The 26471-nt window shown below is 36.2% G+C and overlaps 1 protein-coding gene across 5 annotated transcripts in view; it reads right to left on the bottom strand.

Annotated features, from left to right (window-relative positions):
• LOC131431647 (uncharacterized) overlaps positions 1–26471 on the bottom strand; it is a 499018-nt gene that overhangs the window by 201754 nt on the left and 270793 nt on the right. For all 5 annotated transcript variants that reach the window (XM_058597479.1, XM_058597484.1, XM_058597480.1 and 2 more), the window contains one exon: positions 17453–17688. In XM_058597479.1, the coding sequence (XP_058453462.1) occupies positions 17453–17688 (236 nt within the window). The remainder of the gene's footprint in view (positions 1–17452; positions 17689–26471) is intronic.

The raw sequence follows: 26471 nt of genomic DNA, 5'->3' as shown, positions 1-26471 counted from the left end.
ACCGATGTTCCACTGGCTAGCGAGAATACCGAGCTCAAAGTGTCAAAATGAAGTGACAAAGTTTCGGCCCAAAATTAGATTCCGCCAATTTGCAGTAGTGTAATTCAGCAACAAATGAAATTAGTACCTGTCAGGCCGGTCGGATCGTCGTCGGATGAACCGAATTCGTTGTTGGCCAATACTGGCAGCATTGGTGTGTCCGAAGGTAGAACTTTCTCCTTTCTCCGTGGCGAGAGTGTGCTTTGTTCGTTCCTTTAGCCTGCACACTATCAGATCGTACCGTAGCCTGGCGCTCGTACATCAGTTTAATATTCCTCGGCAAAACTGATACTGAAACCGGAAGGGAAAATTTCTGTGCCATTGCTGCTTTTATAACGAGGTGAATGGATCAGAATAATGGAAGCGAGCTGAAAAATGGAAGGCCAAACCCTGAGTGAAAGCGGCTGGCCGGAACCGATGAATGATGGGTTGGCAGGGTGGCAGGAGCGCAATAAAAATTTTAACTCCTGACGAATCCCCCATCGGCCATCAACAAATGATGATGGTGTTGGATAACCGGCTATTGGTCGACCGCTGGCTGTTGGCCAGCCAGAAGAATTTTCATATTGAAAACCATTTCATTGAACTTTTTGAATGTTTTATTTTTGGACCAAAAAGATTTTTACGCTGCTGCTGGAGCGCATGGAATGATTCGATGGTTGTTATGTTGGTTTAGTATTCAAATATGGTTGCATGTTTTGTGTTAGTTAATATAAAAAACTTTCGTGATAAAGTTCAAATTCTGAAATTAGTAACAATTTTCATTGTGAGAATCTAGTATATTCATATCTTTTATCAGATCGTCTCATCGATGTAGTTCTTTTATTTGCATTTAACAATTTAAATCACACTAACTCTTGGTGAAATAATGTCAGAAATGTTCGATTACTAACACCACAATGTTCATGTAGTCAGTTGAACGATAAGTTATAATTAACAATCTGCAGCATTGTATTGTCGCTAAATAATTATGTAAATCCAACAGTTCACCGTCGTGTGACGATCGATACCGTGGGTATAGTACAGTGGAAATTGGGACGGCGATAACAATAAATAATTACTTTCTGCTGGGAGAACAACACAATGGAATCGTTACGGATAAACTCAAGGACAAAACGATATTTGTCCCGTATTCCGTGAAACAATTGTGATAGATTTTATTCATTGCGTTATGAGACCTGCAATAATAAGGATTACACTTAATATGCAACTCGTAAAGTAATACGGAGTTAATTTTTTTGCGTCAATTAGGGACACATGGAAAGTATGGTGCGAAGTTCAAGTTTATTTTGACGATTGCATCTCCATATAATTGTTGGCATCAACATTTTCAGCTTCATGTAATATGAAACAATATTCAATTCCCCTAAAATTGATATAATGAATTTCCAATCAATTTGAATTCAAATATGGCATTTTATTCAATTCATATTTTAACCAAAACGACCAGAATGAAAATTTTATTACAAAAAAAAATTGCATTTTAGGATGGGCTTTAACTTATATGCGATTTCGCACCCTCTCATTTTGCTACTAACACAGAAGGCGATAACACCCAGTCGACGCCGTTCTGTTGACCAAATATCATCATAGACACACGGGGAGGCATGAGATAGGAACTTAGAAGGACTTAGTTATCTCACCCTTTGATGACCAAACTACTGTCAAATTTCTAGAATGAAGAAATAATATTTGAAATAGTTATATATTTTCAATATAATGTAAATTTTTTTAAATTGTATAAAAATTTATTTTTATATATTTTTGAACAAAATTTTATCAAAGAACGCTAAATTTTTAAATAAAAACCTAAAACATCACATTTCGGCGTAGACTCATCAAATCCGTTCCGAAAATTCTCGTATTTGCGCAAAAATATTGTCGAGCTGACAGTCGCCATCTCAGATTTTTAAATGATCTGACATTAACAGGTGCAAACAGTTTTGAAATTACCCACATTGCAAGTTTTTTACGGAATATAAAAAAAAAGGGAAGTCGCCATATTGGAATTATGATCGACCTAAAACATCGTTTTCATATTCGTTCCAAAAGTACCAATAATGTACGAGTTTTTAAGAAATATCAGTTAACCGGAGGACGCCATCTTGCATTTCGAATCGACCCAGTATCTACTTATACAATACAAAAAACGTCACATCCAACTATATAAAGGGGAGACCGGGGCTGGTTGGCCAAACGCCAGTTTGGCAGAGCAGATGTTCTGAAAAGGCTATTGTGCGCAGTGGCGTCATCTATAATGATTTTGGTGGAGCATTAGGTCACCCGTGTACCGACGTAATTTTAGGCGTTTCTGTGTTGTCGTTTGTGCAATAGCACGTTTTTTCTTTTTTCAGCACTGGTGAGTAAATTTCTGTTTTTGTAAAGTAATGCGTGTAACGTGGATCAATTTATATACGATTTCCAAAAATATGGTACCATTGGAAAGGGTATTTGAAACTTTACAAAATGGCATATTGGTTTCGAGTATAACCTTACTTTTATTTTTGTTAATCGTAATTGTTCTCGAAAATATTCATTGGGGCAGGTTGGCCGAGTTTTGTGCGGGGTTGGTTGGCCGAGTTGTAATTTTGGTTTAGAGTAAAGTGCACTTGGATACTCGTGAAATGTTATCTTTTTATGGACGGAATTTTATTCTATTTTTATATTGATGATCATAAGGAAAACTATACATGAGAAATAAGTAATGGAAATAAATTAAAATCATTGACTAATAGAGATGAGATATAAAAATCATTATAAGTTGGAAATTGTCGATAGAAAATATGATTCCAATATTTTATGCATCAAATGCCAAAGTTTTGATTTCAGCATTTAGATTTCCTGACAGGATTTGTCGCAAATTGACCCAACCCCGTACAAAACTCGTCCATAAGTATAGAATCTGCTGCAGATGTAAGCCCTCCTGAAAATAACAGACCTCTCCCCAAGGCTGATTCGGAGGAGCGTCATGGTCGTGAATCCCGAATTAATCCAAAATTTTAACAATTCTCTAATAACAGCAGCATTAGAGTAGTAAAAAATGAAACTAAGCGTAAGCGCGAACTCTAATGGAGTAATAGGCAGAAAGGAAACTGAAAAAGTTCACTGATGCGGTCGAAACTAATTCTACAATAGTTAAAAAGACTCAAAAACCAAAAAGGGGAGTTTTTTACGTACTTATATAATAAAAATGATGCATATAGACTTTTTTAACTAATGAAAATGTTTATTGATGTGTTTTACATATTTTTCAAAACTTGGCCAACCTACCCCGGCTCTGGGGTTGGTTGGCCGATTTTTTTCTCCGCATTTGATTGATAATAACTATTTTCCAGATATGAAAAAAATCACTCATGTGCTCAGAAGGTGTACCTTCATGACAGAGCACAGCGTTTATCAAAATGTCTAACCAGAAAGCTTACAGAAATTCCGAAAGCGAAACTCGGCCAACTAGCCCTGGTCTCCCCTATAACCGAAACTTTCCTTCTGCTTAGTAGTTAAAGTTGCTAGGTGCTAGGTTGCAGCGGCAGTTCAATATGAACTGCTAATGTACTGATAGGTTGAAGACGAAATGTAAAGAAAATGAAGAAAGTTCTTTTCTCACTAAACGGTTGTTGTTCGTAATAAAAAATTCTTAGATGCAATCTTTGTAATTTTTAGGTACAAAGTTTGAACGAAAAGTTATTGTTTACTCTTCGACGAAATTTGAACCGAAAGATTTTGAAAACGATATTTTAAATATAAATTGCCTAATAGGATTAAATACCTGCTGGTACACTAAATATCTTCATTGAGAATATTTGCCGTAGTTCTGATTTTGAAATTTACACGAATTGGAAGTAATATGTGTCCCAGTTATTTTACATAATTGTTCAGCTAAATGAGCTAAAATAAACATTTTCCGCTGTTATTCTCTGTGAAATACGTCACGATGTAATGAAATAAGGTGTTAATATGTGCTTTTTGAGGAACGTAATTTCACCTTAGTATCTGTTTATAATCTAAACTCATTGATGATCCAAACTTATTTTTTAAATATGAATCGGTTTCTGTTAGAGAAAGTGGGGGTAAACCCGTCATTGTAAGTGAGCTTCGTGTATCAGCAAATAAACTTTTTCCAACTCAACTAAGGCCACACATGATTCCTTTATTTTTTTATTTTTTGCACTTTGAAAATACATTGGACTCACTATAAGCTTCGAACGTCCATCAAATTTGGGGAAGAAAAAAATAAACAAAACTTGCCTCGTTGCAGAAGAACTGATGATATTTTTCTGAGTAAAAATTTAATTGTACCCCATCTGGAGTATTCGAATAATGTCGGTCTTAGGTCCAGTGGGTGGCGGTTTTACCCGAACTGGTTGAAGCATCTCGATTTAATTCAAGTTCTCTTGAAACACGTTGGTTAATAAAAGAACAAACCATTTTCCCTGCCATATGTTGTTGAAATGTATATTTTTTAAAGATAGTGGATACATTTTCGAGTTCTTGTTTAAAGACAGGGTTAGAAACTGGGCATAAGATTTCACTGCATAACTATTTCCTCAAAGTATAGCCAATCGAAAACTACTGCTTTCTCCTTTTTTCTGAAAAAATTGAATTCCAGAATAGAACATTTTCTCGTTTTTTGAGCTCAATAAGTGGTCAAGTCATTTTTCTACTTACTCGACTAAAGTTAAGCGTTTTTCAGTGACATTGGAAATAGTGATAGTCGGATAGCGCCAAAATAGGACTCTATAGCGAGCAGTGTTGGTGATTGCCGATAATTTGACAGAAGTTGTTCGATATTTATCTATATTGTATGCAACATTTTCAATCCGGTGGAAGATGCTACAAGAACTCGAGTCTCTCAATGCATGAACCGTGAGAGAATTTTTCTACATATCTTTTCTCCACTTCATACTCTGAGTATTTCACGGCCCTTAAAAAAATGTACAGTCTGATAATGATCGGTGTTGTGTGGAATTTACCAAACGAGAATCGCAAGTTGACAATTATCGCAGAAAATCGAATCGATGATTCGACTTGATGATTCTCACACTAGGTTGCAATATTTCAAAACCCTTGCGTAGAGCATTCACATACATTTTCATAGACACAACTTATGCAAAGGTTATATGCGCATAGTTAGAATAAGCGGCAATAGTAAAATGATTCTATCGCAATTATCAACTGCCCATATAGAATCGGATCGCGAAACGAGAATAAGCGACCGTTTGTTGCTTCAGAAAGAATCTCCATAGCAGAGTGCTAACCTTTGATTCTCAGACAGGTCATCGAGAGAAATTCGCTCTCGCACTGGTGTCTATTCTATGTTAAATGAGCCATGCCGGGTTTTTGTTGTTGCGAAGATATCCGCCCGTCTCTCGTTGATGGCACTAATTGAATCGTGTGAAGAATTGCTAGAGAGCGTTCTTTGATACGATAAAAGCCACCCTTGAAAGCAAGTATGGCCAAATTTCCCATGCTCTGTCACCATTTGTTGCCAGGAGTTGAAAGTTAGAAAAAGTTAAGTTCAATGTTATGGTACATTGATGATTTGACTTTCGTGATCCTACAATGCAAACCATGACCTTGACTCCGTGTACACTTCGTTTTGGTTAGCTTGCTGAAAAACTAAGATGTCTGCACAAATTTCGGGGTAATTTTGAATCCCAAAATCTACACGGTCAGTAAGTCGAAACTTGCTACATACGAAACGTCAGGATGAAACGGGCAGGAAAAAAACCCGATGGAACTGAAATATTACAATCTCTAACTCTAGCAGGCATAAAACCTCTTCATCGTTTATATCAACATTAGATGACACTTCGCTTACTGGGAGGGCATTTTACGTTAAAACTAGAGAAAGGGAAAGATATGTGGATAGGTAGATGCTGTAAAAGGGGGGAAAGAGGGAGTGCTAAATGAGAATTGGCGAACAAAACGGGGTTAGATCCGGCATATAGATCTAATTAGTGGTCGAAAAAGCTGGTAGAAGAACGATGAAGAGAACAGAAGAGGAGATACAAAAGGATTAGTCTCAATGAGCGAATTTATTAATTTTGACGAAACGTAAAAAAAAACAAAAAATAAAACTCTAGTGAAAAAATAAAACTTTTTTATGCAAAACAAGAGCAACAGTAGTGGGGACGGGTACAGCGTGATGGGTAAGTCGATGCCTTTCACGCACCCTGCCTGGGTTCGATTCCCAACCCCGCACATAGGGTCAGAAAAAGTTTCTGGCCCGAAGAGGCGAATGATCTTAAGGTTAAAACCTCTATAATCGAACAAAAAAAAAAAGAGCAACAGTACAGAAACTATGATAACATTGTTCTCGAATCGATAAACAACTGAGAACGAAATAATAAGAACAAATGAAAATCAAATGCCACGCTGATTTTCTATTCAGAAACTATGATAAAAAAACATAACTGTTTCAAACAATCCGACAGCGACATATTCAACAACTGTCGCGAACGATCATTCCAATCGTCCAATACAATGAGGCTCATAAAATAATATTCGTTCTCGCCGGAACGTTCCCCGTTTTGCACAATGCATACATAAATTGCCACTTATTCGGTAATGTTCAAATTTCCAATTCAAAACACTTTCCACGGTATACCTTTTCCATTCGCTTGTCTCGGAACAAGCGCCGCCGGAGTTAAATAGCCGAAACTCAAATCGAGCACGATTCGTCAATTAGGCAAATTTTCCGCATTCGAAATGAAGCCGGCGAAACACCCGTAAAAAACATAACCGTCAGCATCTGAACAGGATCGTAAAACAGCCGCGCCGGTCGAAACTCGCTTCAAACGGAAGTAAATCGACGGAATTGGATTGAACGAGAAGTTGAATGGTTCGGGACCGGTCTGTCATCGGACAGGCGGCGGTAACCGCAAACTTTATAATTCTTTGATTGATGATCTCAAATTGAAAGAAAAAAGTTTTTCCTCTGATTTTTTTCCCCTGTCTCTCAATAGTGAAAAAGTTACCCTAGGCTTCGATTGTGCCGCTCGGACTGTCGGAGAGGTTCCGTGAGCTGTGGGATGCTGTTGGTTTTTACTTTGACTTTTTGTTTTATTTCTGGCAGGCAAGATTGCTACCGGTATATTTTGTTTGACCGATTCAGGCGATTATTTGATTGTTAGACACTGATTCAGGAACGGTTCGATGCCTCGGTTGTCAACGACAAAAATCTGTTTGTTGTTTTGAGGAAGAGTAAGCATAACATGACTATTTTGTGGGGTCATTGGTCCGAAAACGAATGTTTGCTATCAGATTGGAAAACTTTTGTCGATGGAAAATTCGATTGCTTTCGGTGTTGGATGTATAGATATTTGAAGTAGGTGAAAAGACATTTAAAATCGACTATTTAGATCATATCGATGTTTTCTTTTTTTCGAAATAAACGTAATCATAGCAAAGCTAAGCTATAAAATGTGTTTGCACAAAACGAATTTCAACTTTTTTTTTGTATTCGGAAGATGAAACAGCAGTCTGTGAGAAATTATTGGGAGCTATGTGAAATCATGTTTCTAGTTTTATATAGTGGTACATCACTTTAGTTACCAGATTATCTATTAAAAATAGAATAATTATCAATGTTTTTTCAAATGTTTTGCAAGCTTGATAATTACCGCATTTTAATATTGATATTGGATCAATCCTGTGCTGAAAAGATTCACATTGACGAAACTAGAATCATCCAAAGGGAATTGCAAATAAGCACATTTCCTTCAAGTCTTAGAACTAGTCTTGTGCTTCATTTAATTTGACAAAATAAATCGCTCACGGCCAGGACGACAGAAGTAAACAATAATATGGTGTATAAACAAAAATACGATTAAAAATGAGTGTACCAAAAGAACGGAAAGTTAATGATTTGTTTTAGTCTTGTTAAGATGTAGAGCCACCCTAAGCTTGTTTTAAATTTGATCAGTATCTAACGAGGAAAACAGTTTCGAACAATGGCATGCGGATACAACTAACTTGAATCCGGGGAAATTGTTTTGCCTCCTTAAGTTCCCTCATAGGCAGCAAAAGAGACTAGAAAAAAAACTCAAATCAGCGTCTGACGGCAAAGCAGAGTGAGAAGGTACACTTGCGATGCGACGTGTATTTGTGATTACTGGCGGAAGGGGTTGCCATAGAGATAAGACTAATATTGAATGCCGTGGCACCCGAGTACAGTGAAGCATGGTCGTTTCTTGTAGTCATTTAAGCTGATTCGTCGTTTTGTTTTCACATGCAGGGTAGTTTAATTGGCAGAACATTTTCCCCCGATAGGAGCTACCCGATCATAAAGCCCTAACAAGTTTATGACAAAAAATTGTTTTCCTAGAAAGTACTGATATAAGTCTGGTATCGTTAGTAGTTGAAATATCGGAATTTTCTAACAAGTATCAAAAAGAGAAATAGTTTAGTTACGATATGTTGATCGGGTAGCTCCAATGTACAGGTTCAAGTCCTATCTCTGCCGTTACCGTTTTACTCGTTTTTCATTACATAGTTGTATTCGCATCTCATTTATCCAGTACGTTTACTTCGTTAGATATTGAAAATAAATCTCTATTTAGAGCAGGTGGATCTGTTTCAACTAAATGAAACGAACAGTGTAATAACGTTCAGTTTCATAAGAAGTTCAAGACAATAGAATTTGCTAAAGACATTAACAACATACACATGACAGTTCGTGCTAGCAAGTCCTATCTCTGCCGTTACCCTTTTACTCGTTTTTCATTACATAGTTGTATTCGCATCTCATTTATCCAGTACGTTTACTTCGTTAGATATTGAAAATAAATCTCTATTTAGAGCAGGTGGATCTGTTTCAACTAAATGAAACGAACAGTGTAATAACGTTCAGTTTCATAAGAAGTTCAAGACAATAGAATTTGCTAAAGACATTAATACATGACAGTTCGTGCTAGCATCTCATCCTACACAGTCGAAAATTGCTTACGGTCGAGACGATAGAAATAAAGACAATACAGTGTAGTGAACAATAGAGTGTACGAAATGGGCAAATACAATTTAACAAAGCTTGAAACTTGGCCTACAACACCAAATTCAATTTGTATTGATTTAAAGCGCATCAAAGTTAGACCAGCAGCAATCGAAATTGAAATCTTTCTTCAGGAACGAATGCATCTAAACGTTAATGCTGTGAGTGAGATTCAATTCAACAAGGCGTCTAACTGTGTGTACAATATTTTCAATCGTGAAAGCAGAGATGTCCATCTCATCTGTGTGACGAAGAGCAAGCAAAATTTCTCCCCACGCACTGACAGCTTCAACGAGAGCTCTTCTCTTTCACAAATACACACCACTGTTGTATAAAGTGTGCACGCATCACGAGTGCGTTTGTTTATTTCCTTTTACCTCTTCCACTGATTCGCACCCAAGTGCTAGAGCATTAGCTAATAAATTCTCTGAGGTGGATGCAGATACTTTCACAGAGGTGTACACGCCGGTGAGCACTCTGGTGTATGGTTTGCGGAGAAGAAGCATGGGGCACGCAAAATCAGCAAAATAAAACAATGTATCGTTAAATTTTCAGTTTTCATTGCAAATTTTTCATAGCAAGACCAGATCTACCCTTTATTAATTGAAGTTCACAGAAGTGTTCGCTCACCATCACGCGCCAGTGATCACTTGGGTGTATTTAAGCGAGAGCACGTGAGAGGGATTCGTGCGAAGAGAATGTTATTCTCTCGCACCAGCTTCTTTCAACACAAGCACGCACTCAAAGTCTGTCTGTCTGGACACTGAGAAGAAGTGCGCTTTCCTCTCTGTGTGGAGCGGAGCAAATGTATCCGCAGTGTTTAATTGAAACCTACTCCCTGGTGTATCACTATAGTGAAATGCCATCTCTGCGTGAAAGAGATTCAATTGCATTTGTTTCGATTAATAACGGGGTGCACAGTGTAGATCATGTTAATGTTAAATATAAAATCCCTGTGTTGGACAATGCCATAGAAGTACGCGTGCACGACCTTCCCTCACAGACCAGCGATCAGTTCGTTCGGGAAAGTATGTCGCAGTACGGTGAAGTTCTTTCCATCGAAAGGGAAGTATGGCGGAATTTTTTCCTGGGTATCCGGAATGGCGTGCGGGTGGTACGTATGCAATTACGTAAAACAATTCCATCTTACATCATTTGTGATCAAGACGGGATACATCCATGTAAAACGCTGATTACATATGAAAATCAACTGATTACATGTCAGTTTGGTGAGCAACCTGCACACTACGGCAAACCATGCACTGAAACGGAACCAACCAGCAACTGCAAATAATTTACAACAAGGCGCGTCTACAGCAACTAAAAACGAGCCCAAGACTGCGAATCACAAGGAAAACGAAGAAAAAACGGAAACCAACAACGATACCACCGATGCGGCATTGGATGACAAAACGAGCCACGAACAAAGTGCCCCTCAATCATCGCAAGATAAAAATGAAAGCTCCTCTCTCTCTGTAAAAAATAGTGACAACGAGATCCATTGGTAAAAAAAATATTTTATCTAATAGAAAAATGGCTCAATCGTCCACGTAAAGCTTGTACGCGAACTTAAAAAATTTTATATAAAAAAAGATGCACATGATAACATCAAGTACAACATACCAGTATACGTAACCCATAGAATTACGAGTGCACGATTTTCTTTCAGCCGTTATTGACGAATTCATTCAAAGAATCAGTACGGAAAAATTCTTTGCATAGAAAAAGAACTGTGGAAAATTTTTTATCCGATATCATCAATGGCGTACTATTGTTATGCAAGCACTGAAAGAAGTAAGTAGACCTTCTTATGCGAATGTCGGTCAGGACACAAAGATTCCATGTAAATCACTTATTTCATACGACAATCAGCTTGCTACATGGCAATATTTTCAAAATTCTGTACACTATGGTAGGTCTTGCAAGAAACTCAACAGGAAGACATCTACATTCACGGATAACGATACTTCTTCTACACCCGCTCCATGCAACTCCAGTGCATTAGAAACTAAGGTCAACAACAATAAAAGATTCTTATCCATTATCTGCAATCAATGTTCGCCAATGTACGCCTGCTAATATCGACCGCAATACCCGTAGAGGATCTTATTTTAATCTACGTTGGGGTGTAATGATGTTTCAAATTCAAAATTTTAGATCACTTCTTTAGATATAGCCGGGACTGGAGCTCGAATCGGGCATTGTCGAAGGAAATTTCTATAGCTATTCCGATCATCAAGTCGTAACAATTTTATAACAAAAAGCTATTTTCGTAGCCACTGCTAATATAAATCTGGCCTCTTAGTAGATCAAATATCGAATACGATATGTTGATCGGGAGTAACAAAAAAGATTGATGTATTTTAACAGTTTTGAAGAATTTTTACGCTCTCTTCATCACGTTAAAGTTTTCGAAATTTATAACACTTATAACCACATAATATCGAAACCAGAAGACGGATTCAGATATAATTTAACAGTCGCGAATAGAACTGTAAGGCGAATCTAAAGTTATGAAAATCGATTATGGGTTATATACCATGGGATTTCGTGCTCACACAAAAAGCATTTTACGGGCAATGCTGGTTGGCATCACTGGAAGTGCGATGCGGTGTCCTGGTGCTGCTCTCAAAAAAGTATAATTTCAATGTGTTGCTTGGTACATATAGTTAAAAATTTGGTTGAAATAGTTATTTTGAGTGATAATTCAGGTGTGACAAGTATGTGTTTTGTAGTGAGAGTGCTATTTATTGAATAATATTGATCCGCGAAACTAAAGATGCGGTAGATACTGTGAATTTGCTTCCCCAAAATACAACGATGTTAACCTGTTAACCGATCGAAGCGCCGCCTGCATGTCATTGTCGGTGTTGTCGGATTACTATGGAATGTGTGAAAGTTTACAAGTCGACCGTGTTATTCAGACTAAAAATCTAGGGTTGGTCTGCAGCGGATCCATTCGCGAGTGTTTTTATTTTATTCTTTCAGTGGTCGTGTTTCATCTTGCGTTGTTGACAGCAGAGCGAGTGGGAGAAAAGGGATACTGGTGAGATCGTTCCTTGGAGATATTTTATATTTTTCTTATTTATTATATTTCTCCTGAGTATCGAAAATCAGGTTTTGTTTAGATCAAATTCTTTACCAGAACATATCCGAATCTCTTCCCCTCCCTACTAACAAATCTCCTATTTCGTGATGTTCGTGGCGATACAGTGGTACCCGCGGTCTCTAGAATCAACGATTATCGGACTAACATTCCTTCCTTTCCCTCAGTAGCACAGCCTTTGGTCGTAGCCAGCGTCGTTATTGATCGTATAATAAAAAGTTAGGAGTGAGTGGGTATGTACAGTGAAAATAATCTGCTTCTACCAAGCAGAGATGTCTATCTCCTCTGTGTGACGAAGAGCAAGCAAAATTTCTCCCCTCGCACTGACAACTTCAACGAGAGCTCTTCTCTTTCACATTTATACACCACTGTTGTATAAAGTGCGCACGCATCATGAGTGCGTTTGTTTATTTCCTTTTACCTCTTCCACTGAATCGCACCAAAGTGCTAGAGCATTAGCTAATAAATTCTCTGAGGTGGATGCAGATACTTTCACAGAGGTGTACACGCCGGTGAGCACTCTGCTGTATGGTTTACGTAGAAGAAGCGTGGACACGCAAAAGCAGCAAAATAAAACAATTTATCGTAAAATTTTTGGGTTTCCTTGCAAATTTTTCATAGCAAGGCCAGATCTACTCTCTATTAATTGAAGTTCACAGAAGTGTTCGCTCACCATCACGCGCCAGTGGTCACTTGGGTGTATTTAGACGAGAGCGCGTGTGAGCGATACATGCGAAGAGAATGTGTTTCACTCGCGCCAGCTGCTTTAACCACAAGCACACACTCAAATGCTGTCTATTCGATACTGAGAAGAAGTGCGCTTTCCTCTTTGTGCGGTGCTTCGTTTTTTGCATCCTCGGTGTGGACAAGAATCTGACTCCAGCGTGTATCACTCTGGTGAAATGCCATCTCTGCTACCAAGCTTCATTTTCTTGGTTCATTGTACATTTCCACTCATGCGGTCAATCACGAAGTGCAACTACGGGCGATCTACTTCAGCTCAGCTCAGCTATCGTGCTCACACAAAAAGCGTTTTACGTCAGGGGTCATACAATTTATAATTTTTAACTTATAACGATAAATTTTTTTTTAACAAGCATATAAAATATGTACTTTTCGATGCGTTTTGAATAATTGAAAAACAAAATCATTTTCACACTTCCCAGAGTTTTCAAAATATTGGTTTTCTTTTCTCGACTCGTAAGGTATATAACCCATTAAGCCATCACTGAGTAATTGAAATAAGTATCCGGAGAGCAAATCCGGTTTGTTTGTTAGTTAATGAGAATCAGTTCTGCCATGGAGATCATAGAGAGCTCTGAACTAAAGTGAGTTTGTTTGGTCACCAACTAACAAGATCTACAAACTGGTATTTGTAAATCAATTTAAAGGTTTTCATTGTCGGAATCAAATAATAATCAAAAATGTTCGATAAACCTAAATCATTCCTTATATATTATATTGATTTTATTGAGTTTATAAAAAAATTCGTTCAAAACGGTTCAACCGAAACCGGGAACTGAAGACGAATCGTTTGGTATCAACTAATAAATTACTTTTTGAGTCAAATTTAGAAAATATTCACAGTTTTTTTATTGTTGCCTATATGAGAGCTTGAAATTTTAAAAACTCATTATCTTGTAATACCGGAACCGAGAGTCAAATCTCAATTGAAGTCAGTAGTAACCTATGGAGTTCATAAAGCCTTTCATTTTAGTCCACTTCGGAATTTTCGTCCATCAACAAACTAATCCTCCACAATTGAAGAACTATATCATTCGACTCAGTTCGTTTAGATCAGGGATTCCCAAAATGGTCAATATAGACCCCTTGGGGTCGATATCCTTTTTGCGGGGGTCGACCCCCTATTATTTGATATATGTTGTTATTTGAAATACTTACGCTAAAAAAGTTGTGTTTATTTGACCATCCGCAGAAATTGGTAAGTATTCTACATCAGGGTGAACCGATTTTCACAAACTTATATTCAAATGAGAGTTGTTATGGTCCCATCGACTGCCAAAGAATTTAACTTAGATCCGACGGAAACCGCAAAAATAGAATAAAGGTTTCACTCATCTCGGTCCGGAGTTATTGTAGAATTTGTTCAAAACATAAATAAAAATTGCACTCTATTTTCTCATAGCGGGCTTGACCTATTATCACTAACTTGTACACAAAAAACCTTGTAATTCCATGGAAAATTCTTGAAATTTCATCCCGATTCGACTTTCAGTTTTTAAAATACAATGAGTGGGACAATGAGTGGAAAATTTTTAACAGTTTGAAATGATTCTATATAATTTAGTCAGATGGAATTAAATAACAATAAAATAAAATACATTACATTACATAAAATTGATTGGTAGACTTTTTATTTAGCAGACCTTTTTATTTGGAGGCTATATAAACTTATTTCGATATTACCATTCTTCGGTTTCTGGTTTGGAAGCATCGGAAGTAGTGGCGAAAACGTTCATAGGATTTCTCAGTGATGGTGGGAAATTTTTTCACAAACGTAGATTTAAAAAAAGGCCTTATGGTTTCAAAAGCTGTGCAATCCGGTATCCGGATCAGACTTTCGATTCCGGAATTGGAGGGTGATAAGTGTCAAAAATTTAAAACCGTCGCATAAATTGACGTTGCAAAATAGTGGTCTCGGCCATACTCGTTCCGGTCTCCGGAACTTCAAACTACCGCGTAAAATGGTAATGATAAAGGTAACATTACACCTACACCTATTACACTAGGTGAAATAAAAGAGGTTCATTCAGCGTCATGCACAGAAACACGCTATTGAAATTCAAATTCCAATTTAAATTTCTACACATATAAAAAACAATGACATTTTGCGAAAATGGGGACCGGTTATTTGGTGATCTGTCAGCAAGATCTAGTAACTAGAGAAATAAATGATCAATTTTCAAGCGAAACGCAGCTCTCTACATGGTCACTTATGAAAAGTACCCTTATAATCAATTTTTTTGCGATTATGTTCCTGTAACTCCGTAACCGAAATTCGGATTCAACCAAAATTCGTGAGCATTGTATCACATCTTTCACAAGATCTTTTATATGAATGTAAGTTAATGAAAATCGGTTCAGCCAACTCTGAAAGAAAGTGCACTCAATTTGTTGTGCACACACATTCAGACTTTACCGATCTCGACGAATATGACGAATATGTTATATGACACTAAGATCAATAGTCAATTTTTACAGTGATTCCACAACCTTTCTATATGAGAATGGCAAAACACAATAATCAGCGAATGTAAATTGGTAGATTATTGCAAAAATCGAACACTTACTAATTAGTATGAAAAACTTGTTTAAATATTTTTAAATACAAACACCGGGTAAAAATATTGGGTGTAAAAAACAGACTCAGATCGTATATATAATACAAAAATTGTTGTAAAACATCTTCATTTCTAGAATCAGACAAAAATACTGTATGCAAAACCCGGTCTATAACTTCTGGTTAGCTGGTTCTTTCGAAACAAATGCTTTTATCCGATTACTTTTGGGCCGACTGTCGTTCAAGGGCGCAGCGTGGATCAGACCCCGTAACAAATAAACATTGTTCTTCGTTCACATCGAAATTCGGTCAAAACTAAACTCGTTCTTTCGATACAAATGTTTGTTCGGTTCTCGCAAAATACATGTTTTCTAAACGATTTTAGTTGTGTTAAGTCCGTGTTTGGTTTCTGCATTCAAATATACATACTTAAACTGCTTTTCTAAATTTAATAGTATTCATCCGATATTGACATATTAAAAGTTTTAAGTTAATTTAGTGACATGATAAATTTGTACATGCTTTTGGTTGTAAATTTAAGTAAATTTAGACGTGAATTTACATGATTCTCTCTTAGTGTTTCCTTTAAGACCTATTTTGAAATGGAATAGACAAAAGGATTCCGGTTAACATATATTCTGTTCAGTCTTTACAAAATGTGTATTTTGGGAACGGGTCTTACTCTATGCTAGTACCATGAACATTTGAAATAGTTTCTCCCTTTGTATTGTCGATTCATGGTGTGTAATATCTCCTTGTCATAAAGTTATATGTGTTTTTCTGCTGAAAAGGATAACCTTATTCTTTTTCAAAAGCCGTAATAATTAAGAAATCCGTACAAAAAAACTTCGTTTATCTGTCGATTCCAGAACTCTGTCGAAACATTCGAAATTACTGCAGTGTACCGCAAAATGGGTGACGTAGAATAACATTATAATTTCGTAGAGGTGCGGCTGTATTTTCACTCACTAACATTCGGATGCCACGGCCTTGCGTTGAAGCTACCGACTTCTACTTCTCAAAAGCGTAGGTTCGAAACTGTTTCATCTTCAACAAACATGTTCAATATAAATCTAACTTATTTCACCTTCAAATGTGCAATTGAGCTCCTCCCCCACAATTTTTTTTATGACAAATCTCATACGCCTAAATGTTGGCTATAAATACAGTAAGTTTGTGACTAAATCGTAGTAATCAAAATTGGGTACAAAAAGACATCAAGAAAGAAATAGGGTATAAACTAATATTCTTGTGGTATTGTTTTGGTATCTTAAATAGCTCAACTTGTTATGAATCTGGTATGGATGGTGTAAGATTGTTCTATTCAGTTCTGATATTTCGGCTCTTAATTCATCCAAACCAATACCAAATAAAACTATTCAGCTATTCTGAAAAGAATGACATAATATGGTCTTCGTTTGATATTCTCTTCTGATCGGCTATAGCCTTGCTGTATGAGAAATGGAAAATAGAATTTGTTTTCATATATTTAACTACTGAATTTGTTTTGTGTTCAAAAAGAGTTTATTAACTATTCGGAGAAAAACATATTGCTCCTGCTTTTGATAAAATGAAAGCAAATGTTTACTGCAGTGAATTATCTAGGCATGAAAATGTAAATGAAGATCAAAGGAATTGAAACGAAATTCTGAATTTTATCGATCCAGTCAAAGGTATGAATGAAATATAGTCAATTCGAAAGTGAACAGTATGGTTGCTATGACTTATCTGACACATAATATGGCAATTGAAAAGATCATAAGAGTCAATTTACTGGCAGGAAAATCAAATGCTGATAACCAAGAGCAGAGTCATAACATGTTCAAATTTATAGCCCAATGCTCGAAGAGTGAATCCTCGTCAATGTTCCAATGAGTATGTCTCTGTTCCAAGCGAATTCAATAGATTAGCGGAAACTGTATCACCGTTTCGGCAAACGGTACTTTCGTTTCGTAAATTTACAACCGGCTCACCAGAACCGTGGAACCGTACATCTACACTCTCTATAACCACTCACCGTTCGGTCTCCTTTATGTTTGACGCGACATTTGAGCACGGCGGTGTCGTCCACCAGGGTCGTAACATTGCGCGAGTTGATATCGTCAAAATAAGGCTTCTCGACACTGTTGCCACCACCGATTCCGGACAGTGCTGCTGCAGTTCCCGTTGGCGAGGATGGTGGTGACATGGCGGCGTTGGCGGCGGCGGATTGCCGTGGCGATGAAAACGGTGCGGACGATGGTGCAGCGATGCCTGAAATGAAACGACATACAGAACAACAAACGGACAATTAGTGCGATGAAACTGTTTCAATCGAGTTTGTCACTCGCGTCAGAGTTTGCTGAATGTCGTTTACTCCCCGGGCGGGGTTTGAATTTATATTCGTGGTTTATTGCGTTGGTGACTACTAGTGATTCGATTTTAAATATTGATGTTTTAAGGTAGTGTGGTAGGTAGCATTAGGGGGATAGTGTTTCATGATTGAACATTTGTTGCATTTCTCTAAAAACATGATAAACACAGTTCTCAACGCATCCCTGTGAAAGACATTTATTTGTTTGTTCCTGAGCAACATGCCCATCTGTTTTCTCATCTCTATTGTCGTGTATTTACGAGCCATAAACTGGTCTGTCCGGACAAGTCCAATAATAGCCCGCAGGTCGCTTGGTGCGGGGACAGTGATATTCACTTCCAAGACATAATTCCCAGTCATCATAACTCAGTATTTCAACAACATGACAGCTTCCGTTGCCTTTCTAATCATACATTCCGCAATAACGTGCACACCCTCACGCAAAATGGAACACGCAGATGTACTCATTTATGAGCGAATCAAACTTAAACGCCTCTGCTCCATCAGCCCGATCAAAGTTACGATGTCATATTTATTTATGAACCAAGCTTACATCCGGTGAGGCAGACTGGTAGGTTTCGTTCGGAAGAGCTTTGAACCGACAATTTTACAACATACCGATGCAACCATTCCATTAACGATGACTACCATCCGGCATTTTGCTTCCAGTCAGTCTTCAATTTGAATACGGAATCCACCTAACATCTGGGTCAGTTCTTACTACTTGATGGGAACGGTGATCTCCTCAAGAAACTGGTATTCCGACAGCAGTGCGACAAAGTGCCTTGAAATGGTGTATAAGAACTATTATTAATCTCTCTGTACTGAACACCCGCCGGATCTGAAATGCTTTAGCAAGCTCCTAATTTACCGGCGATTACGTAACCTTTTTACACATACGAGAAAACCACAACCAAGCCTGACCGATCACAACATGGCAGAAAAGGGCCATGGCAGAAAAGGGCCAAACCAGGCCAACAGTGCAGTGCTATCTTCATGGACATCACCGTTGACATCAGCATCAAATGTCCCACGACGGGAGGCGAAGGGCGAACTTTCTCTGGATGTTCCCAAGCCGACTAGACCCCGGCCAGATCCCATCGAAGGAGTGAGTGTTTCTTATTGCACGGTCATAAAATGCAACCGACAGTGAAATGATCAATCTGTATGCGGTTTTTGTGGAACCTATAAATCTGACAGTCTTCGACAGACCGGCAGCAAAAAGGTGCTTAACCTTCTCGGTTTTTCCTGACTAGACCCATTTCCATCGGATGGTTTATGAGCGTGTGTTGCCATTTATGGATTCGCATTCGATGGAAAATAGTGGACATACGGTCGGTCGGTTTCCGACCAAATTGCACGATTTAGCTGGTGGTTGAATCTACAAATATTGCTATCGTTGCGGATGAAATCCCTTCCTATCCGGAATTGGGTTTACTTTAATTTATTGTCATTGACAAGCGCGGTCAAAACTGCGGGTATTTTAATTTTGAGTGAAGCACTGAAGGCTATCCGATTAATTTGAAAAAATGGGATTGGCAATATGGGATTTTTATTTCAATTCGTTAATTTAGCCTTTTAATTACGGAGCTATCAATCATCAATATTCGATTTTTTTTCGGATTGCCACCAATAATTACCTTGGTTAAAAGCCGACCACGAGCGATTTGTCATTTCGTGGACGTGTTTATGTTTGAACCGTTTTTTTCTAGAAAAGGTTTAACTAGGCTGAACCTACTTTTTGGATAATTATGTCTGAACATGAGCAAGGTAAATCCAGTTCATTTATCGTTGAGTACATAGTAGAACATGATTAATTTACAGGTGACGCAAATCCACATATGACTGAATTCAAAAGAACGTGATTCGTAAAATGACTGAGCTTTACAAGAATGATTTCAATATGTGTCGAACATACACTACTTTTAAAGGAGACGTGTAAATTTACGTGCTTCAAATATGTCAGAATGCCTTAAATATGTGTTAGATCTACGGTAAAAATGAGTCATTTTTGACGCTCGTATATGTTGGTCTCAGAAGACGAAAATTTACACGATTTTTCCTAGGTGTGGAACTTGTGTTAGTTTTGTTGTTTAGTTACGAAATTTAAGCAAATTTACAGTTGAAAGGTTCAGTTAAGGAAAATATCATAATATATCATTTTCTAGCGACTTAACTTTTACCTTCTACCAGGTCGTCAAATGGTAGATAACTAAGTCCTCACAAGTTCCTATCTCATGCCTCCCCGATTGTTTATGATGACATTTGGGCAATAGAACGGCGTCGACTGGGTGCTATCGCCTTCTGCGTTAGTAGCAGAATGTGAGGGTGCGAAATGGCTTGTAGGTTAAAGCCCATCCTAGAGTACAATATTGATCATAGTATATTGCAACATGTGAATCTGTTGTTTGTTGCAATATTTGTAATATATTGAATTGAATTATATTACATCGTATTACATATTGTTATTATTATTATTATTATTATTATTATTATTATTATTATTAATATTATTATTATTATTATTATTATTATTATTATTATTATTATTATTATTATTATTATTATTATTATTATTATTATTATTATTATTATTATTATTATTATTATTATTATTATTATTATTATTATCATTATTATTATTATTATTATTATTATTATTATTATTATTATTATTATTATTATTATTATTATTATTATTATTATTATTATTATTATTATTATTATTATTATTATTATTATTATTATTATTATTATTATTATTATTATTATTATTATTATTATTATTATTATTATTATTATTATTATTATTATTATTATTATCATTATTAATATTATTATTATTACTATTTTTATTATTAAAAAAGCAATATTGTATTTCCTGTAGTACTGCGACGAAAGAAGAGCATAACTTACAATGCGACATCAACTGTTATACATTGTATCATAGCACATTATTTCATATATTATCTTCTGTTATGTTATATTATGTTGTATGGTATTATCAGAATAAATTGGCTCAAATGGCACGTTCCCTTGGTGATGGTATTATACTGCATTGCGTTATATCATATTATATTGTAATATATTATATTATAAGTATATGTATTGTGTTATATTGTATTATGTTATAGTATATTGTTAGAATATATTGTGTAATGTTATATTATATTGTTCTATTTTATATTATATTATTCTGTGTTATATTAACATATGTTATATTATATTATATTATTTTATATTATGTTATATCACAGAGAACAGATATCCAACATACATTCATACGTGCAAAGTCGTGTGCAACGGTGATTTTTAACGGATGCTTGTATGCTTTACACAGTTTTTTTAAAAAGTTTGTACTAGCTTGGATGTCTGTTCTCTGTAGTTTTATTATATTATATCATGTTATATTGAATTATATTATATTAGATTGTAGTATACTGTATTGCATTAGGATGTGATATATTATATTGTATTGTATTATATTATATTTTTTATATTATTTTTTATATTATATTATATTATGTTGTAATATGCTCAATTATATCGACAACGGGGAGGGGCAGAGAGTGCATCAGGGTATCTTACAAATGAATGACTGGATGATGGAGTGGATTGCCAACCTGAGTCACGTGGGGGAAGCTTTGTGTTTTTCCCTGAAGGTCTGAAATGAGTAAGACGCACACTTCTAACAAACAAACCATCAGGCGGGTCTAAGCTGGTACAGCGAAATTCTTTATTATATGGCCGGATGTTCTTGCTGGAAGGCGCCGGAGCTTCAAAACCCATTTTAGCCTTCTTAACAGCAGTTATATGAACGCTATCTGATAATCAAATTCGGATCTACAGTAAGTTTACCCGCATATACTGGTAATGTCTTGAACTGATGGTGGATTCACACATACATACATACACACATAGCTTTTACCTTCTACCAGAAGAGTCGGGCTTAGACATCTGATCACTGCGAGGCACCCAAGTCTATGGTATGTCGCGATTCTACCATTTTCTATTCGAACTGTTCTTCTGTTCTCCTGTTCTTCTGTTCTTCTGTTCTTCTGTTCTTCTGTTCTTCTGTTCTTCTGTTCTTCTGTTCTTCTGTTCTTCTGTTCTTCTGTTCTTCTGTTCTTCTGTTCTTCTGTTCTTCTGTTCTTCTGTTCTTCTGTTCTTCTGTTCTTCTGTTCTTCTGTTCTTCTGTTCTTCTGTTCTTCTGTTCTTCTGTTCTTCTGTTCTTCTGTTCTTCTGTTCTTCTGTTCTTCTGTTCTTCTGTTCTTCTGTTCTTCTGTTCTTCTGTTCTTCTGTTCTTCTGTTCTTCTGTTCTTCTGTTCTTCTGTTCTTCTGTTCTTCTGTTCTTCTGTTCTTCTGTTCTTCTGTTCTTCTGTTCTTCTGTTCTTCTGTTCTTCTGTTCTTCTGTTCTTCTGTTCTTCTGTTCTTCTGTTCTTCTGTTCTTCTGTTCTTCTGTTCTTCTGTTCTTCTGTTCTTCTGTTCTTCTGTTCTTCTGTTCTTCTGTTCTTCTGTTCTTCTGTTCTTCTGTTCTTCTGTTCTTCTGTTCTTCTGTTCTTCTGTTCTTCTGTTCTTCTGTTCTTCTGTTCTTCTGTTCTTCTGTTCTTCTGTTCTTCTGTTCTTCTGTTCTTCTGTTCTTCTGTTCTTCTGTTCTTCTGTTCTTCTGTTCTTCTGTTCTTCTGTTCTTCTGTTCTTCTGTTCTTCTGTTCTTCTGTTCTTCTGTTCTTCTGTTCTTCTGTTCTTCTGTTCTTCTGTTCTTCTGTTCTTCTGTTCTTCTGTTCTTCTGTTCTTCTGTTCTTCTGTTCTTCTGTTCTTCTGTTCTTCTGTTCTTCTGTTCTTCTGTTCTTCTGTTCTTCTGTTCTTCTGTTCTTCTGTTCTTCTGTTCTTCTGTTCTTCTGTTCTTCTGTTCTTCTGTTCTTCTGTTCTTCTATTCTTCTGTTCTTCTGTTCTTCTGTTCTTCTGTTCTTCTGTTCTTCTGTTCTTCTGTTCTTCTGTTCTTCTGTTCTTCTGTTCTTCTGTTCTTCTGTTCTTCTGTTCTTCTGTTCTTCTGTTCTTCTGTTCTTCTGTTCTTCTGTTCTTCTGTTCTTCTGTTCTTCTGTTCTTCTGTTCTTCTCTAATAGTTTCCCATTTCCTGTTTTGAAGGCACCGAAGGTAGAGAAAAAAAAACTCAATTTCGATTTCTCAGCGATGCTTGAACTGATTTCCACAAATTTTGATTCAAATTGAAGCTCATATTGTCATAAAAACTACTGTGAAATTTCATCCGGTTCTGCCTTCCGGTTCCGGAATTACAGGGTGATAAGTGTAAAAGCTTCCAAACCGCCAAAATTCCGAAATCTAAAAACAATGTTTGATGCCAAGAGTCTTAGAATTGCATGAAACGTCGAGATTTAGTGTCATCTCGACAAAAAAATATCAAAATTTTTCCAAGTCCCAGAAAATCGATTTTTTCACAAAATATTTTTTTGAGATAGCACTAAAAACAAAATTTTTCGTTTTCGGAAATTTCATGTACTACACGGAGAACCCTTCGATCATAAAGTTGCGATATCGCAGTTTTTGATTTTTGCGATAGTTGATTTAACTAATTTCTTTTTGATTCAACCAATATGGTTTTTGATTAGCATATATTCAAGTAGTTGAAAAATATGTCGTTTTGAATGCTGTCAAATGCCGGAAACAGTTCGAATCAGAAGTATTTGTTTAGAATTTAAATCTTTACTGATCTCGACTTGACATGATCATGATCATACAAAAATCAAAATCACTTAGAGATCAGATCAGTTCTGATTTCGTAATGATAATTTATTCCTCGGTTAAGATCACTTGAAATCAGCAGTGATCGGTGGTTAAAATACTGTTTATATTTTAACAATGATATTTATTTCATGAATCTCAACATACCGAACTTGTTTCAAATAGATCATGACGTGTATCAGTAAGTATATTTTGATTATTTTCGCAAATCAATAACATTGTTCGAGTTGATTCAACTATTTGCAATGTCTGAAACAAATAAAAGCGATTTATTTATCAACCAACAGAATTTTGTTTCAATAACAACACCAGTTATTTCAACTAAAATATTTGTTGAAATTGAAAGGTATGTGTCCTCACTAATTGACAGCATTTTTTTCAAACAGTTAAATTAGTTGTTTTAACAATCGTTTCTGCTAATCGAAAAACAAAAATGACAGTTTAGTTAAAACAACAATCGATTAGTTGTACCAAATTTTAACCAATCGAATTCAGAAAATCAACTAATATTCTGGTTGAAATGGGATCGCGGGTGGTTCCGTGTACGAGGATTTTTCAATATCGAAAATTTTCAATCCTTAACTGCCTTACCCATATTCGATTTAACTCAAATTTTGCTTGGGGACTTTTTTTGAGGTGCTTAAACTTTTGAGCTCTACCGCTTTACGTAATTAGAGGTGATTAAAAAATATTGGCACCATTATATATATATATATATATATATATATATATATATATATATATATATATATATATATATATATATATATATATATATATATATATATATATATATATATATATATATATATATATATATATATAAGAGCGGTAAAAAAACGTGTTTTGTCAGTTACGTCCCTTATATCATCATATCTCTGGAATCAAATAATACAGCTATTTGATCTTCGAGCTTGATCAATGGCCTAATAATAACTTTCAAACGAATCTAAGTTTGTTAATTCGGTTTAGCCATCTCCAAGAAACTTACGCGGTAATAAACAACGCGTTTTGTCGGTTACGTCACTTATACCATCATATCTCCGGAACCAAAAGTCACAGCTCTTTGATCTTTGAACTTGATCAATGGCCCGACAGTAGCTTTCAAACGAGCGTAGGTTTGTTAAAATCGGTTCCGCCATCTCTAAGAAAATTGAGTGCGTTAACATATCTTCGAAAAGTGCACACACACACACATACACACACAGACATTTTCCGATCTCGTCGAACTGAGTCGAATTGTATATAACACTATGGGTCTCCGGAGCTCCGTTTGAAAGTCGGTTTTTCCAGCAATTCGAATACCTTTCTATAGAGAAAGGCAAAAGGAAACAGCATCACTTTAAGCGGCGAAGTCAAAACAGTGGTAAAATTATAAACTGAACTCGAAACTATTCCAACTGTTAGTCATTGTTAGTAGACGGTTTTTCAAACTCAGACTATTTTCTCTTATATGGGTTTGCCAATTTTCATGAACTAAGGGTTAAGTAGAAGATGTTATAATTAAAAAAAATCCTGGTTTTCATCTGGATCCGACTTCCGGTTCAGGAACTACTGACTAGCCAGAGAGGCAAAATCTCTTTTCAATGAGGTTAAAAACTGTTACAATTTGTAGGTCATATTTGTTGCTGGTGATACGAATCAACTTCGGCTATTCCGGTCCTCGAAATTCGGTTTCGGAAGTATTGGAAATAGTGGTCAAAAACTGCAAATCTTATAGGTGGCCAAATCGGTTTTCATAAACTTATGTATTCAAACGAATAGGCTTACGGTTTCATACAGAACCCCTGAATTCGTTGTGGATAATATTTCCAGTTCCGGAACTATAGTGTGTTTTGATCCGCAGATTTTACTAGATTACGTTCGAACAAACTTTCTTGTTTGTATTTAATGAAGAGTTGTTTTTAGAACTCCAAAGTAATATTTATGATGGTTTGAGAAAGGTATCATTGCACCACTAGGTGCATTAAAATAGGTTTTTCTTCTATTTTTCACCTCTGCTGCGCTCCTAGTCTGTTTATTTGTTTATTTTGGGAGCAGGGAAAAGTACGATGGAGATGAAATTTGGCAGTCTCTCTCCAGCAGGCATAAAACCTCCTTATATTTTGTATCAACAGATTAAAATAAGGCTTAACACTAACAATAACGACTAATAATTAAAACTAACCCTATAATCCTATATCTACTTGATGACATCAAGTATTACAGGGCAGCAATTGTGTTCTTGCTTAAACGGCCAGAAAGAGAAGAACGGCTCTGCTCTTTGGTTTTTTATTCTTCTGTTTTTTTGTTCATTTGCTCTTCTGCTCCTTTGCTCTTTGTTATTTTGCTCTTCTGGTACTGTCACATAGGGACAAATGAAATCAGCCTTATTCGATGGTGGGAAAGATAAACAAAGAAATAGGTAGGGCTACATTATGAAATTCAGTAAAAGTAAGCAAACTCATTACCTTCTACTCGCAGAAGGAAATTTCTAATATTTCTTATGTTGCAGGCATCGTGATCAATTTTAGTGCTTTAATCCTATTTGCAGAAGAATGAGGAGAATCATAAAGGAATAAAAGCTGAGTTCAACGTGAATATTTCAAAAGATCACATAAAGCAGTTAGAGTTTCTCTTAGTTTACTTGTTTATTTGTGTAGAACTAAGGCGAATATTTGCTTTTTTCTAAAAGTACTAGACATTTTACGAATATTGGTATAATAACGCAGATATAATAAAAAGAGAAAGCAAACCAAAGAATAACAATTGTCAATTGCTTTTTGGCCCTTTTGAAATGTATGCGTCGAGCTGAAGCTTAAACATTTATTTTTCTTAGTGGACGGGTATAGCGTGATGGGTTAGTCGATACCTTTCACGCAGCTCACCAAGGTTTGATCCCCAACCCTGCACATAGGGTCAGAAAGATCTACTGGCTTCTATA

This window comes from Malaya genurostris, chromosome 2 (genome assembly GCF_030247185.1).
Source record: "Malaya genurostris strain Urasoe2022 chromosome 2, Malgen_1.1, whole genome shotgun sequence".
Classification (NCBI taxonomy): Eukaryota; Metazoa; Arthropoda; class Insecta; order Diptera; family Culicidae; genus Malaya; species Malaya genurostris.
Note: the sequence above shows the minus strand (reverse complement) of the source record. Positions and strands in the feature narration are given on the sequence as shown.